Genomic DNA, 17,143 nt, shown 5'->3' with positions numbered 1-17,143 from the left:
AGACAACTCAAACTGGGCTTTGAATGGGAACTGCAAGTTTCATATTAAAAAAAGCCACTGCATACTAGAGCTGTTTTATGTAAAATTTAATAGAATAAGCAATTATTGCTTATGTTTGGAACTTTTGGGCTTTGATCTCTGTCCCTCCAAGCCAGTTTTTTTCTTGTTCTTATTCTTATTTTTCACGTTGTGAGTTTCATAATAGCGGACTCCGACTTTCTTGGAGCGCTGCTGCCTCTCAGCTCGTCTTCTCTGCAAATACACACAAACCACATTAGCAAATCCACAGTATCCATAGCCTGGATTCATTTGCAACTTTCAAACATCGCCCACTTTACATTCCACATACCCTAAATACAGTCATTTCAAGGGAAACATTACTGACGTGAATATATGGACATCTACATGGAACCTATCTGTGCTCTTAAATGAAGGGAGATAACTTTCAGCTTTACAAAAGCAGTAAATGACACAAGAAGCAACCTGATGTGCACAGGCACGTAAGAGGTCTTCAACAGAAGATGTGACGGAACGCTCACAAACAGAATTTGGTCATCTGCTCCCCTCTGACTGCCCCAACAACCCACAGCAATGCCCTAAAAAGCCCACTCCATCCAAGTTTGCTTACAAATCCCTTTCGAAGTCTTGCAGACAATTCCACTTGGCATGTAATTATTTAGAATTGTTTAGGCTTGACTAACACGCAGGGAAACCAGCAGTGGCTCTCTCTGAAGACAGACCAGGACTGCTCATCTAGTTCCAAATTCTCCCATCTCCCGGGATTTAGACCTTCCTCTCTTCACAGCACCAGTTAACACCAAAAGCAGAACCATTACCCACAAAGAAGTCTTCCCTTCAACACTCTTTCCATCGTGGTTACCTGCTGGACCCTTTTATAGATCTATGCTCAGCTGGAACATGCTCCTGCCACATTGCATGTCAGCAGCAAGTCACCGTGTCTTCACATTCACCCAACCTCAGTGTTGTGCTTTAACTGAACACCAAACCCAGGACGCTCAGCTACAGCCCCTGAGCTCTCTCCCTCCTAGTACTGCCCTGTCTCAAAGCCCTTAAGTGGTAATGGTCAATCTATGTATGCAAAAAGCCAGCTCTAGCACCCTGCCCATTTGTTGTACTGCAAGAACACACACTTACTTCTTTGGATGTAAGTTTCTTGCACGGCTGTTTACCCAAATCATCATCATCTTCCTCTTCTGCTTTCCTTTTTCTTTTCTTCTCTGTGGTGCCTGCAAACAGCAGACATCACATACTGGGGCACCTTCCAAAACACCAATCTGCCTGCAGAACTTGAGACTGGGGTCATCATCCCATCTATTTCAGCAAAGCATTCCTTTGGTTGTAATTTCAACAGCTTCTACCCAAACAGCACGCATGTTCCTCACCAGAAGATCACTCACTAGTACTATGAAACTGCCCCTGAGACTGCTTAAAGCCCCATGCAAATCCAGAAGAACTTCACAGTCCTGGCACAATAGGGTTCTCCTACGTCAGTCTTGCCTTTAATCAAACTTACGATGGAAACTGAAGCCACAGACTCTTGAAGTCACCCCAGTAAATCCTATAGCCTGGAGTATCGCTTGTGCTTTTATAACGTCGTAAACCCCTTCCACTCCCTTCTGTGTAACATTACACCATGGGGAACACAAGCTGCTCAGGCTGCAAGCTGCCCATAGCACCATTCTTTTGGAAATGCAACATTTGTCTCCACTTCACCTTCATTCTCTAACAGAGGGACTTACACAGACAAGTCTTCCACAGACAGGTTACAGCAAAGGTCATCAAGGAGCCCTTAGGTTAGCTATGGAAAGATTTAACTAGCTTTAGCGGAACAAACTTGCAATCAGAAGCTAACAAATGCTTCTCCTCCCCCTAACTCACTCTCTTCTCATGCTTACAGCATTTCCAAATGTAGATTAAGAACATCTACTAGTCTTGATTTACCTCTGTCTTCAGTTTCTTTGGGTTCTCCAGGCTTCTGCATGGACTTTGCAAACACTTTTTCACTCAGCTGCTTTGGGATTCTGCAAAAGAGAAAATAATCAATAAAAGAATGCTGTAACACAGAATGGAATCACCTCTGAGAAGTGATCAGTCTCCAGTGGATCCCAGCAGCAAAGCCACAGCCTTTGCACCTGAAAAACATGTCACAGTAATCCTGTCTCTGGAGTTACTGAGCTTGTGTGCTGCACGAAGGGACAAAACGTAACACTTAACCTTGACATCTCAATCCTCACACAGCTGGTCAATGAGCTTTGCTAAAACTGGGCTTGCTGGAAAAGCTGGGATACTCCTGTACGTGCATGGAGACCTGGCTGGTGTATCCAAGTGGGACAGCAGCCTTGGTATTGCTCAGGGAAGAACCCAACATCAAGGAGAGATCCAAGGATGCAATGCTGCTACCCAGAAAACCAACAGATTTCTAATCCATAGCCTAAGTATCAGCCTTCCAAGAGAGCACTCTTAGTCATGCTGCTAAATAGGACTTCTCGGAATAATCTTTCAAAACCAAGCTGCTGCTTCGGCAAAGTTCAAATTCTTATGGCTAAACTAGATTAAGCTGTGGCAGCATGTGTGTGGCAACAGAGAGGAACCAGCCAAGCAAGTCATGAATGGAGAGAAACTACAGCAGGACCACATTAACCCTTTTCCCCCTGTGAAATAGGTGAGTCCCTGAACAGATTCAGATACCTTATTGCTGAGAACCTCTTGGCTTTGGCTTTATCCAGAAATTTTTTGTATTTTGCAATCTTCTCATCCAAAGCCTTAAGAACTGCTTTAGAGCTCTCCCTGGCACCCGGCACAGCCACCTGCGATTCCTCCTCTACTAAGTCTTGATGTTGCTCATTTTCCTCTTTCTCCTCTTCCTGCTCCTCCTCTCCAGAAGAGTCATCGTCTGTTTCATCAAAGCCTGGCACATCTACAGGAATCAGGTCTTCTTCTGAGAACTGAGGTGCCACATTAATCCTCCCAAAGTTCTGCCGAACGTGTGACATGAGCTGCTTGATTTCAGTGTCTGTATTATTCTTCTCTTCTGCTGCCTCCACACTTGATTCCAGGGACTCAGAGATTTTATCCTCATTATTATCTTGGCTTGATGTCACAGCTGCTGCCAATGCAGGAGGCTGGAAAGAAAGTAATGGATATATTATTCACAAAGATGACAGGCTAACGATGTGATATGCTGACATTCTTGGTAGTGAGGTGGTGTAAAATGATCAGACATCTCTGCAAAGAGCATTGCTGCCTGGTCCTCAAACTCAAGTGAGTGTCACCTGAATCACCAGACTGGGCAGAGCCCAAAACATGCACTGCCCAAGTTACACGGCACTCCACAAGGCAAAACAAATATGTGAGAAGAGGCACGAGCATCACATTCTAACCTGGGGACCTGTTTCTGCATTCGGTGGCTTCACAAAGAATGGAATTCTGCCCCTCTGCCAGTCATTAAGAACCATCTTGCTCACAGTCTGCAGGTCAGGCTCACCACCCTGGAAAAAAAACCAGTAACAAGTGATGTCCATGTCTGCAGGGCATACTGCCTTTCTATTACCTGTAAGTAACAGAAACATTCACATTTCCCTTGGTCAGGAACAGGCCACATGCTCTGCCAGCCTGCGAATGCACAAAGTTGTCACACCTTTAGTAGTTTTCCAGTCCTAGAAGCAAGTTTCTCAAGGAAGTCTTCTGTATCATTCCAGGAATCGATTTTGTATGTCTTTCTGATGTACTCTGGTTTGGCTCTTTCCAGCACGGCACTAATATGATCCTCAGGGCTCTTAATCTTTTCAACTTGAACCTGAAAACGAATGGTGGAATATCAACCCTCTGGAAAGGGTGCATTCATTTTGAACCCATCATAGTGACACCAGCAAAGATTTGCCAGCGTTTTGCACAGACACATACCACTCCCTTCAGCACAATGTCTGTTTCTGTGTCTCCAGATGGATAAACCACACCTGGGCAGTCGATGAGGAAAATCCGCCGCATCAAGGTAATGTATTGCCACACCTGAAAGAGATCGGTAGTTCCCCACGTTATCTCCTTCCACACTCTGCTTTTTAAATGCATGGTTTTGATACACAGGACTCATCTCAGGAACTTGGTATTAACACACAGAAATAGAATATAACTTTGTAAGCTAGTCAAGGTGTATTACACCTTGCTCCTCCTGTTTCAAAGCCATTCCTGTGGTGTTTGCATCCAACTATTAACTCACAGGATGAAGGTGAGGAAACTACAATCATGACAAACTCTGATATTCCATGGTTTTCCTCTTCCATGATCCTTAGCTTTAGGATCCTAACTGATATTTAGGAGTAAAAGGAACAAGCTAGCAAAGAAGATTCCTGTAACTTTGTCCTCTTGTTTACTGTCACATTCTTGAAGAAGAGAGTTAGAAACCCAGCACTAACAGAGCCTGACAGCACAAATATACCCAACTCATCTGATGCAGGAGAGCACAGACACTGAGCCAGGGCAGCTGAGCATTCGGATCACAGCACTACAGTGCAGGCAGAGCAGGAACTTGGGAATGCTTCCAGCAGCAGTGCTTCAGAGCAAGGACTGTCGACCAGTCACTCCCCAGACTCATGGTTATGTAGCCCGGACAGTTCAAGTGCTAGACTTGAAAATGTCATTGAGCTAATTTTACATGAATTCTGCCTTTGACAATACACTTACACAATGAATTTGTATCTTTAATGTGGGGATCTCTTCCTACCTTAGTTTCACCAGCAATAGGGGCCACATTGCAGACCTTCTTAGATCGTAACGTATTGATCACTGAGCTTTTGCCAACGTTCGGGTAACCAATGAACCCCACACTGATCTGCTTCTTGTCAGAGTGTAACTGTTAAGAAAGAGCATGTTTTTAACATCTCATAGAGAAAGACAGAGTTACTACAGTCCTACTACTCTCACTATATTGGAAGGCAAAGGGGATTCCTAAGCACCAGATCAAAAAATGAAATCAGCTCTCATTTCTATCAGGGGAAATATGGAAGGGTATGACCAACTTGCCACCAAAGAACTCCAAGCATTGCAGAAAGTATCTGCTATCTCAAAAGTAAGATGTAATCCCCTTGTGCTCCTGGCTGCTCTAAAATTACTTGTGAACACCTAATTTAGAAACCATTTAGGTTGAGAAGCCAGGCAAATACAACAATAGCTGGGGACAGGACATAGATATGGCTTGAAGAGACAGTAACCTAAAGACAACAGAAGGTGTCTTTCTTGGAAAAATGAAGACACTTAAAAGGAGAATACCTCAACAGAATACACGTACATGTGGGACATGAATGGGAGGGAAATATGTTCCTTTCTTCTACATGTTCAGCTGAGACCTTGGAGGGTCTACGGGACACTGTCTACAAGAAACCTAGGCCAGATTGGTGGTGAAACCCACTCTTTCTGTATCTCCTCAGTTTGACAAACACTTTGAATGTATTTGAAGGAATATTTTCCATTTTCTCTCCAGAGAGGGGAGCTTTACTGATGGAGCTGTTGACAGAATGGCCATAGAGAAGTGTACTGAACCCCAAACTCCACACAAGACTCCATGCTAACCCCCAAACAACAACAGAAATCCCCCAAATGATTCCGTACCTTTCCAAACTGCCTCAAAAGCTGTATGAAAGCACCTTTGCCAAAAGGGTTTGTGAGGCTGGCATGAAAAGCCAGTGTTGGATACTCCTGGGAAAGGACAGCCACCCAGCGCTTCTGAAGAGGAAAATATTACTTGGTTAGGAATCCTGTGCTGTGGAGGTGCTGAAACGATCTACGTAGGAGCAGAAGTACACAGCGTCTTCACTTGGGTCACAAATGGAACTGTCTATGAAAACTACAGTGTAAGAACCTTTGAAGCATGTCACCAAGCCAATAGCTAAAAACACTGAGTATTGTTTTGATAAAAGACAAAGCGTTTCCCAAAAACGCCTTCACTGCTAAAACTAATTAGTTTAAAGACATAAAGCAAACCAGCTGTGGTGGATATGGATCTTACGTGCACTAACATTTAGCATACTCTGGAGACATCAGCTGAACTGTTAAATCCAGACAGAGGAAGTAGAGAATTTGTGGCTGGTGAGTGTTGCTCAACTCAGCCAAACTTGGACAGATTTACATCGTAATTGTTACTTTTATAGCAGAGAGTTCCCACTGACCCAGTTACATTGCGCACTTTGAGACCAACACGAGGACTGGCAACAGAATTAAAGCAGAGGCTACAAAAGGAACAAAGAAGGTCCATGGAACAACAAGTAGGGCTGCACTTACAGTAGCCCAGGTAGGAACAAGATCACATTTGTTCAGGACAAAAATGAGATGTTTCCAATGTTTCTCCTTTTTAAGAAAAGATTCCACATGAGGAGAGCGGGTACCCATGGGATCCCTGGCATCAAGAACTTGAACAACAACATCTGACGAATCTATGACCTGGGGAAAAAACCACACAAAGGATTTTACAGAAAGCCAGACATCTGTACCTCCAAAATGAAAACTAGTTATTTGCTAAACTACACCTAAAAACCTTTTATCCTTCACCATCAACTGTTACTTCCCCACAGACTAGTGAAGCTCAGACTAATACCTATTGATACTGCATTCACTTTTCTCCCAACTCCCTACCAAATCCAGACTGGATACCTCAACAGCTTTTACCTGTTCTTACACACCAGGAAGATGCTTGTAGCACTTGGGAAAGAAAACACTGCACCCACACAGGAAAATCAGTTGCTTCAGTAGACAAAAACCAATGTTCAGCATCCATTCTGCGGCAATTCAATCCTGCCATTTCATAAAGGATCAGGATATAAAGCATGTTTTCTGGATCAATATGAAACACACAACCAAGGAGGAACCTGCTGTTAGTCCACTAAGCATCTACAGCAGGGAGCTGTCATTTTATGACTTGCTTCAAGCCAAGTGAATTTGTTTCACAGCATTTTCCTGCATTTTTGGCAGGGTTTTACTGAAATCTGTTTGGCTCTATCATTCCCAGTGCTTTTAGATCTAAATGAAAAGGTTTTAAGCCACATCCAGGAATTCAGAGCAAAAAGTCAAGCAATTCCACACCTAACAGCCACTGAGAGCACACAATCAAACTGTTCTTTAAACCCTAATTCATTCTCAGTCTCCATTTCTTTAGCAGTCGAGGTGGCTCACAGGGAATTGAGGGTCAGAGCCCTCCAAAGATGACCCTATCAATGTGCCAGATGTTTTCAGTCTGGAAAAACTTCAGGCCATGTGGCTGGTTTATTTGTGGTGAAGTCCCAGGAATCTCAAAGGAGTTAATACCTTCGCCCTGCCAGTCCATCTCTGGATCATCTATTTTAAGGATGCTTATTCCAGTGGGACAAGAGCTCAGTCAGAGGTTTGAAACGAATCTCTGCTCTCCTCTACAGCTGGCTTTTTCTGTTTGTGTGTATGTACTCTGCTGCTGCCAGAAAAACGGCGTATGGTTTCAAGTCAGTTCAAGTAGGCTGCCAGGGAAGCAGGCAAGCGAATGACAAACTCAGGACATCTCTGCATGAAGAAAGTCACTGTCTTAACGTTTGTAAGAAACTTGTCAGCAAATTCCAATTGTATCAAAGCTTCCCTATTGGAGCAAAAAGTGGCTTTCAGAGCTTTTCTGATGGTTGCTGTATAGGATATCCAATGCTGTGCTGAAGCACCCGACTTTGTAAAGGCTGACAGCCATGACTCTGCTGCAAATTATAAACATTGCTTACTTTGTAGAGCTCACCCCAGATTCTTTTGGACTGTCCTTTCTTATATATGTCCTCTTGTGCTTCATCCCTGGAAGTAAATTACCAGAGACATCAGCAGCCACAAGAACAGGGTTACAGTGTTGTCTTCTCTACAGCCATTTACAGACAAAAGAGGAGATGAGGCCCAAGTAACAGAGAGCTGGGATTTAGCCCCCTCTCCCTATCCTCCCCCTTGCAGAAAGATCTTAAAACATGTCCTCTTTCAAAGATTCCTACCTGCCCACTGCTCAGTCCCTTATCTAACCCAAAATGTGAGGATGGAGATAGTCTGACATGCAACAGAAATGAATTATGAACCAAGCCACAAGTCTCATGGAAACAAGAATTTGGTTAAATAAATAGGGCAAAACAGGATTAAAAAATGCCAAATTCAGCTCATTTCATTTTCCCTCTCCTCATATAGTAACGGTGTCCATGGCTGTACTAGATACTTCTTTAAAAATGAAGCTGGCTTTCCAGACATGGAAACAACAAATCATTTCTCCTCTCTATTTACCTTACACCAGTGTCTTCTGTCACCAGGTCTCGGTCCTTGCCCTGATCATAAGCTCCTGATGAGGCTTCAGCATTCTCCACCAGAGACTGCACATCACTAGCAGAAAGATTTGGTCTTTTCCTCTGTGCCTTGGGGCCAAATGTTGTTTCAAACGTTTCTGTGTCAAGAATGTGAACTCTGGAAGTCTAAGGAAAAAGAGGTTGATAAACAAACCCACAAATGCTGCGTTTTCCATCTCTCATGACATGCAGTGAACAAGACCTTAGTTCAGCTCAACCCTGCAACCTGCGACCAGAGTTACAGGCACTTTCCTAACAATGTTTGAGTTCTCCAGCTTAATCTTTGAAAAACATCAGAATGGATATTTAATAATCACCAAAACACACTGCACTTGCCAAAGAGCTATGCTTCAGTTCTTTCCCCATAAATGATGTCAAATGTAATTAAAGCTACAATGATGAAAATTCAGCTGCTATCTTTGATCATTTCTTATTTTTCTAACAAGTGCACAAATCTGGCCAAATTCACAGATTTTTGTCAGGGATAATTACCATCAAAATTGTAGATTTTAAAGCCTTGTAATGAATGCCAACTTTTCTTGGAACAGCATACAATTCACTGCTGAAAGAAGTAATTTGTTTTGGTAATGCACATTTTAGTTTCTTATAATCTTTGCCTTCATTTAAGTAACATTTTTTATGACATAAACCTGGAAAGTTTCCATCTGAAAAAACAGATCACAAGGTCCAGAATAATAGTTCAGACATCACGAAAGAAACCTGGTAATAACTAAAACCTGATGTACTAGAAATGAAGGCTGCATGCACGAGATAAAAAAGCACACACTGGAGTCCAAATTCGTCACACGAGAGTGTCTGTGCTACGAAGGATCCTCATAAAAGGTCCCTCTGTCACACGAGTGATTAGAAGCATTAGAGCAGAGGGTGCCAAGCTGCTGTAGGTATTCTAAGCTGGTACATTGAGACCTGGGGTGTCTGAGGATAAGTTTTCTAATGAGAATTTCTAATAAATAATAGATCTTCTCACAAACAAGGAGGAAGTAATAGACAATTTCTTTGGCTTCACATTCAATGTCTACAGCATTAGGCTCTCAAAAACATCCCTCCCCAAGTCATCTGCTCCAACTGCCCCTTTCAATGCTTCCAGAAGACATTTCATCAGATGGAAAAGAGACGGCCCAATCGCCCAGAGATAAATCACAGAATGTTTTGGGTTGGAAGGGACCTTAAAGCTCATCCAGTTCCAACCCCTGCCACGGGCAGGGACACCTTCCACTAGAGCAGGTTGCTCCAAGCCCCTGTGTCCAACCTGGCCTTGAACACTGCCAGGGATGGGGCAGCCACAGCTTCTCTGGGCACCCTGTGCCAGCGCCTCAGCACCCTCACAGGGAAGAGCTTCTGCCAAAGAGCTCATCTCAACCTCTCCGTGTTCAGTATAAAGCCATTATACTAAATATATCTGTACAGACGAACGATACCCACGTGTGGTTTAATGCGATCATAGAAAAGGGACATCGGCAGCTTTTTTTGCTTCATGACCACTTTGTAAGGATCTTTCATGACATTTTCCATTTCTTCTTGAAACTTCTGTAAGGATGACTGCTTGATCACACGCGTATTTCCTGCATGTAAAAACACACATTGCACCTGACCATTGCTCATCTTAACCGCTTCAGAGACCCGAGGATGCTAATACAGTATTAATACTCTGTCTGGAATCAGAAATAGCAGTGACAAAAAACAGAGGATTTACCTGAGATAAACCCCAAACCAGCATAAATAAGCCAATCCCTTTCTTTCATTTCAAGAAAATGTTAAAGAGTATCCCTGGGACACTTAATATACAGAAGGTACAACATGAGCAAAGAATAACCACCCTTTCAGTGTGTGGAAACCAAACACTGGAAGTACAGGTCTATGTGTGCCCACATCCATTGTGGGGGTCCTTCACCTTTGTTTTCAGTTCCTGCCCCACACAGCACTGAGACCACAGTTCTGAGACACCCTCCAAACACATAGAGAGCAAGTTTTTAAGCTTGCAGAGTCTGAAGTTGGAAGAAACTCACCAAACCATTTAATATTCGGTTCCACTCTCGCAACGGTGCCTGGTGCCACTGTTGACTGATACTGTAGAGGCCTGATCACTTTGCCATGTTTGTTTCTGTGTGAAAAATGAGAACACGTGTAAATAAGCAAGAGCAGCACACACCCCCCTAGCACTGTGGTTCACCAGACCACAAGTACATCCCCAAAATCCAGAAAGACCTTCATGTAGAAGTGGTGCCCCTGAGATCCTCAGCAGGGAAGGTGCTGCCAGTAAAGGCTCATTAACTTAACCACCAGGCCAGAAGAAGTGATGACAGCTCAAGTCTCACTCGAGCTTGACCAAGTTCTTCTTGATGGCTGCTCCTGTCAGACCAGGAATGGTTTACAGGGGTGCAAAAGGCACCAAAGTGCAATTCCTTCCCTCGTGGGCTCACTGGAACTTTTTAATCAGCTCTACCCATGAGCTGGTGCAGAACATTCATCAGAAGATAATTTCCAAGCTGAGATCTGGCTTAAATTTAGCCATTTTACTCTTTTTTAAAGACATATTTCCCAACCTGCTCTCAAAACAAAGTGAAATCTGGCAAAAGAAAACAAAACTGCTAATCTGAACCAGGACTCCCAGAAAGCCCCACAGCATCTACAGCACGGCTGAGACACGTGTTTACAAGGTGGGAGCTGCTCCAGTGACAACCAAGCCCAGTGAAGGGACATCTCACAGCAAAGGAGCCATTTGGAAGTCAGGCTTTTTGAACATTTTGAAGTGACCTTTTGAGTTATGCTGTTGTGGGAAATGAAGGAATTCTGGACATTTTGGGGTTTATGACCCTCTGGTGAGATCACATCAGATGTTCTGCATCATGTGTTTTCCAGCTGTATTCCCCAACACACAGCATAGCCCAGGACAAGGCTTCTCAGCCCATGGTGTGACAGAAAACACGACAGAGCAGCTCCACACTGAGAAATCCCAGCCTGGTTTAGGTTGGAAGGGACCTTAAAGCTCATCCAGTTCCAACCCCCTGCCACGGGCAGGGACACCTTCCACTAGAGCAGGTTGCTCCAAGCCCCTGTGTCCAACCTGGCCTTGAACACTGCCAGGGATGGGGCAGCCACAGCTTCTCTGGGCACCCTGTGCCAGCGCCTCAGCACCCTCACAGTACTTTCAGAGGCTCCCTTGCTCTGACAGGAGGAGCACAGCAGCCAGGATCCCATCCTCAGGGCTGATCCCACGCCTGGCTCTTTATACCCAGCACAAGAACAGCCGCCCTCAGCGTGGCTCCACCACAGCCTGAGCGCACCAGCACCCACGCTGCGGGTCTGCGCTGAGAAACACGCTCATTGCGCAGCGGGGCCCCGGTGCCCGCACAGGCGCGGCCGTACTGCCACCGCATCCACCGGCGCCTGCTCCCTGCCGTGCCCCCGGTGACAGCCCAGGGCCGAGCCGCGCTCACCTCCGCTCCTTCTGCCGGTACATGTTGAGGCGCCGGATGGTGGCCCGGTCCCGCATGTTGTTTCCTCCCGCGCCCCCCACGCGATCTGCGGAGACAAAACAGCGTCAGGCCAGGCCCGGTACAAGCGGCACCCCTCCGTCCCTCACACACACACGTACCGGGGTTGGTGCTGGCGCGGGAGGGGTTGATGGTGCTGCGCCCCTTGTAGCGTGGCTTCACCATGGTGCGAGCGGGGCCGCGCTCACCGCGCACCGGCAGCACCGAGAGACCGCTCCGCTCCGCACCACACCGCACCGGGCAGGAAGCGGCAAGAACGACCCTTCCGCCGTGCGGGGCTCAGCGGCATGACGCGCTTCCGCTGCGCGCCCGCGCAGCCGCCACCGAGTGTGCTCCCTCCCCGGTCACCATGGCAACGCGGCCTGGTCCCCGCCCGGTGTCCGTCCCCCCAGCCCGGTCTCCATCGGCTTTCCCGGGGCCTCCCCAGCGCCACGGCCCGCCCCATCTCCGCCCGGGGAGCCTGTCCCGGAGCGCGGCAGGGCGAGGCCGCAAGGGGAGGAGGCCCCGGCGGGAGGCTCCGGCGGGAGGCTCTGCCCTCGCCAGGGCAGGGGGAGGGCCGCAGGCCGGTTCGGAGGCGGAGGAGGCTGTAATAGCGAGGGTGCTGGCAGAGGAGCCCCCATTGTTCGTGGGATGATGTTTGTTCACGGCAGCATAATAGGAATCAGTTGGGAGCTCAGCGTTGATGCTACTTCCCGTGCGCGGTGAATGGGGGCGGTCACAGCGTGGTTTGGGGGTGCAAGGTGCTGGTGGGAGCACACTCATGCACAGGGCAGCGTTCATGAGCACACAGCGGTATTGCTGGATTTCTGGCTGCTTAACATGAGGAATAACATTGGTGTTTTCATGTGCATGTGAAGAATTGCGCAGGCGCTGTGGTGGCTGAAGGCTGAGCCTCTATCCCTGTTACTGCCAGGTTTTAATAGTACTTGGAAAGATCCTCACCTAGGGGGAATTAACAAAGCTCCACTGAAACAGGGTTAATTTAGACCAGAGATTGGGCTGGGGCCAAACTGCTCGGCACGCTGGGGAATCGGCCCCCATAACAAAGGTCTGGCCCATTGTTCCTAAACCCTTATTAGCAGCAGAGTCTTCACGGCTAGTTCAATTTCCTTCGAGTCCTGCTAATGCTCCTCTAAATCCAGAACAATAACAGAGCTTCTGAGATTTTGTTCTTTTTAATGGTTTTCAGCGGTTTGCTTGTAGGTAACACATAATGCAACGGCCTCTTAATGAGACTTGCGAGATGTTTTGTAAGATGGAGGTCTCAAATGTTGAGCCTGTTTTGGTTAAGCCTGTGATTTCTGTTGGGTTCTTTTGCTCTCATACTAGAATTATCTCTGCCTTGGGCATTTAAAAAGCACACATTGATGTGGGCCTGAGAAATTAATTCCAAACTGTAGATAATTGTTGAAGCTATCAGACTTGAGGCTCATGTAGCAGAGTTTTCCCAGGACAAGTGTGTTTTCTATTAGAGTTGATAGCAATCTGTCAGAAGATGCTTTTGATTTTCAGTTTTTTAGACTAAATAGTTGAGTAATACTTGCTCTGTTCTCCCCCACTCTTTCTTCCTTTTCCTTAAGAAAACACCCTTTTTATTGTTAGCAAGATAGTCTTGGAGCGCATCCAGAGAACTGCTGTCTCTTTCTGTGAAAGAATAGAAATAGCTAGCTTTGGACATGAGGTTGTGTCGTGGAGGACTTTTATTGGTAATGCCTCAGAGTTAGTTGCTGAATTCCCACATTGGAAGCTTCAGCAGGGAGGTCTCAGCACCGCTCTCCTCAGCCCTGCTCGTGGTGAGCCCTTTCGTCCCGCTCGGAGTGGGCTGCGAGCCTGGATTTGCTGTCACAAGGACAGATTCTCCTGATAACATCTGGGAATTGCATTCAAATTGGAATAAATGCATCCTTTCAGCTGCGCTCCCCTCTCTTCCCTTGGTTTTCCTGACCAAAATTGCATTACTGGGGCTAAGAGTCAGTATTTAACTCGCGGTATCTCTGTAGCTGTGGTTGTTTACTTGTGTATCCGTTCACATACCAGTCAGATATTCTACTTTACTCATTTTTTGGTGCCGTATGACTCACAAGCTTATCCTTTGCTGTTGATGCATCCTCCCATGTCAATTCTTAACTTCTTTTTTCTGCTTCTTTTTGAGTTGCCCGCGGTGGGATGTTGTCCCTGCTGTTGTCCCTGCTGTGTACCACACAAAACAGGGAGGTAGGTGACGGAAGCCCAGCCTGCCAGATCTGCCACACAGCCTTGGCTCCATTGGCATGACTAGCCTGAAATGAAATCACTTTGAGTTTTATGTGGCCTCTTCCTTGTCAAAATCCCAGTGAATGTGGTTATGCAATGCCATCGGAATGACTCATTGCCATAATTACATATGTTCTAAAGGGTTATTCCCATTGTATTATTAAAAACTAGTGATGTTTGATTTTTGGCAGGGGCTGTCTTCCTTGTATGATCTACAGATTTTGTCAATTAAATGAAGGAAAAGTAGATTTCCAAGACTTCGGAACAAGATTGGACTTGTACTCAGAGCACTTTTTCGGCGTGGAATCGAGCTACTTGGTTTTATTTAACAGGATAAAGGCAACAGCAGCCATCTTACTCTCCCTGTTGCAGTGATTCCCTGCAGAACACAAGGACAGAAGTGGGGTTCATAGCCAGCCTTCAAAATCATCCCAAGCACGGCCAGAAGATACAGTAGATGGTTTATCACCATGGTAGTCTTCCCAACTCAGCTCCTCAGGAATGTGTTTTCAAGGATATAGCTCTCAAGAGCTGAGGGAGGGCTCCTTGGCAAAAAGCTCCAGGTTTGACGGCTCCTTAACAGAACAAAACAACGTGATCCCAGATATCATTGCCTTGGATCTGGCCTTCCCAAAATGGTGATGGAAAGCAATAGGGGGAAGCTGGAGGGAGGAGAAATCCGACCTCTCTGGCAGGAATGAAGTGTTTACTAGCAATAGAAGCTAAAGCATTTATGTGTAAAGGCTTTACTTTTGTGATTTGATTTTAATAGTCATGAAAAGTGATTTCTTTCATGGAAAGCTGAGCATTAGCCTTGCGTGGCGTGGGGTTTGACATGGCCTTTTGGCTTAAATGCCAGGTTCTAACCAGGCATTTGAGCTTGTGTAGTAAATAACAACATATTATCTGCCTGATTGCCTCTTTTTTCCCCACTAAGATCCTGCCGCCCTTCAAAAATCATGGAATTTCTGGCAAGCAGCTCCATCTAAACGAGGCTTTGGCATTCGGCTGGGTATAAAATATTATGTATATAAATGCCATTGGCGTGATTTATTTATGGCAACTGGTTAAATACAGCTGGTATTTCTGTAATTTTAATAGAGTTTTTTAAATGATTATGCCTAACATCTCTCTCTGAGAAGACTATTGACTTAAAACAACCTGTAAATATAGATAAAATCTGCCTTTTAGTGATCTCAGGCAACGTAATCCAAATAACAGTATTAGGGATAACCTGTTTCACTATCCTACTCTGTTTCCTTTAATCAAAGCAAAGATTTCTCCTGAGCGAGAAATCGTTTTAACATAAACATGAACTAAAAAGTATATACACTGCCTCCATCTCCATGGGGGTAGAAAGCTGGTAAATTATCGTTTGAGGAGTATGTGTGCACACATTGAACTTGACTGTAGCTGATGAAAAATACAGATTTATATTACACGGAGAGGGTAAGAACATAATGCAACCAACCTGTGTTTGGTGAAATTTGTCTGCTTTAGCTCCTAAATCTCCACAAATGAGATATAGAAATTAAACAGTTCCAAACCCATGATCGTGAGCTGTTAATATTTTATTCCTTGCCCTTTATCCCCCATCGCATGGGATGAATTATCCCAAAGGCTCTCTCTTTCTGGACGTTTTTGGTTAGAGCTGGGGGTTTCACTCCAGTGTTGGTGAATAAAGCAAACAAAGCTTGTTCAGCAAACCCATGTATGTATTTATTAGTTTAAAGAAGCGTATTTTACAGTGATGCCATGGAGAGAACACCACAACAGGTCTTGTTTGGTGGGCTGAAAGAGAGCATTCGTGTGCATGTGAGTTGAGATGACATCAGCCTATGTAAGGAAGTCTCTGGCTTGGACTGTCGAGCTCAGGATGCAAATCACGTTGGTCAAAGGCAAAATGTTTCTAAATTCGGAAGTGAACCAGCCCAATTCTTGAGCTGATGGAAAACCAAGAAATTGGATTTATTTTTAATCTTTTTTTTCTTCCTAATTTTTCTAAAACAATTTAATTTTCAAATCACCCATACTGAAAAAATCTTGGATATTCTTAATACGCAGTTTAAACTTTCCTTCACCTTTTCTCCCTTTTTCTTCCCATTTTGCTATGGAAAGGGAAGAAAGAAGAGAAAAGGCCACAACAGAAAGTAGTTTGTCAGTTTGTCTAGAAAACTCTAGAGAGTTCTATAAAATAGGTTGTGTTGATCTATTATATGCAGTTTAGTTTTGGAATCGTTGTGCTAATACTGCCAGGAGTTACTGAAGGGCATCCAGTCAGCTAACAGAGCCTCCGTGTCTAAAACCTGCCTAATGCGCTCTCTCTTTCCTCTAATCCTGGTTGAGAACCGGATTGAGATACTGCAGCAGGAGGGAGGAAGGAGTTGTTTATGAATTAGCAAGCTGAGGTTCATGAAAGGGTTACTGATTATTGCTGCTAAAAAGCGGAAGGGAGAATCGGTTCTGCTTACATGCAACACCATGGCACAAACAAAATACTTATCTCACAGGCTAGCTGAGGCTAGAAAATCAAGTGAGATCGGATCTTTCAGCTGGGAGGCTTTCAGGAATCGTTTGAACATGATCCATAAACAACTCAAAGGATGACTTTTAAGAACCTCTTTCTCTCCCTGCTTGGTATGCTGGTCGTTTATCATTGTGCTGAAATGGAATCCCCTTTAAAAGATATAACGGCTTCTTGTTTACTTAAACACAAAGTGGATGATGGGCTGAAAGGTTTTGCTGCCAGCAGAGCAGTCACGGAGAGCTTGGTACAGCTCCGGAGCGGGAACAACCGTGCAGCTCCCACGTCCTGCACTGAGCTGAACCGGCCAGGGCGAAAGGAGGAGAGTTCAGGTGTCCTCCACCGGTGCTGAGTCCTCAGTGGGTGCCATGAACCACCAGCTCTTCACAGGACAGGACCAGGGCTGCTGGATGCAGGCAGGCGACCCATCAGAGCGAGCAGGGGCTCTCCCGGAGGTGTCCCCACATGCTCGCTGGCTCGCTCTGCCCTCCCAAGCAGAGAAGGTGGTG

The 17,143-nt window shown here is 45.4% G+C and overlaps 1 protein-coding gene across 1 annotated transcript; it reads right to left on the bottom strand.

Annotated features, from left to right (window-relative positions):
- Nucleotides 1-69: 69 nt before the first annotated feature.
- On the bottom strand, nucleotides 70-12,221 carry GNL2 (G protein nucleolar 2). Its single transcript, XM_030503628.1, has 16 exons — nucleotides 11,959-12,221; nucleotides 11,801-11,885; nucleotides 10,370-10,464; nucleotides 9,786-9,925; nucleotides 8,284-8,468; nucleotides 7,749-7,815; nucleotides 6,295-6,453; nucleotides 5,626-5,739; nucleotides 4,742-4,870; nucleotides 3,925-4,029; nucleotides 3,659-3,817; nucleotides 3,402-3,509; nucleotides 2,710-3,143; nucleotides 1,963-2,042; nucleotides 1,156-1,247; nucleotides 70-252 (listed from the first exon to the last, which is right to left on the bottom strand). The coding sequence occupies exons 1-16, from the start codon at nucleotides 12,020-12,022 to the stop codon at nucleotides 103-105; spliced, it is 2,166 nt and encodes a 721-aa protein (XP_030359488.1). The 5' UTR covers nucleotides 12,023-12,221; the 3' UTR covers nucleotides 70-102.
- Between the last annotated feature and the right edge of the window lie 4,922 nt (nucleotides 12,222-17,143).

This window comes from Strigops habroptila, chromosome 12 (genome assembly GCF_004027225.2).
Source record: "Strigops habroptila isolate Jane chromosome 12, bStrHab1.2.pri, whole genome shotgun sequence".
Classification (NCBI taxonomy): Eukaryota; Metazoa; Chordata; class Aves; order Psittaciformes; family Psittacidae; genus Strigops; species Strigops habroptila.
The sequence above is the reverse complement of the archived record's forward strand: the minus strand, read 5'-3'. Positions and strand labels throughout refer to the sequence as shown.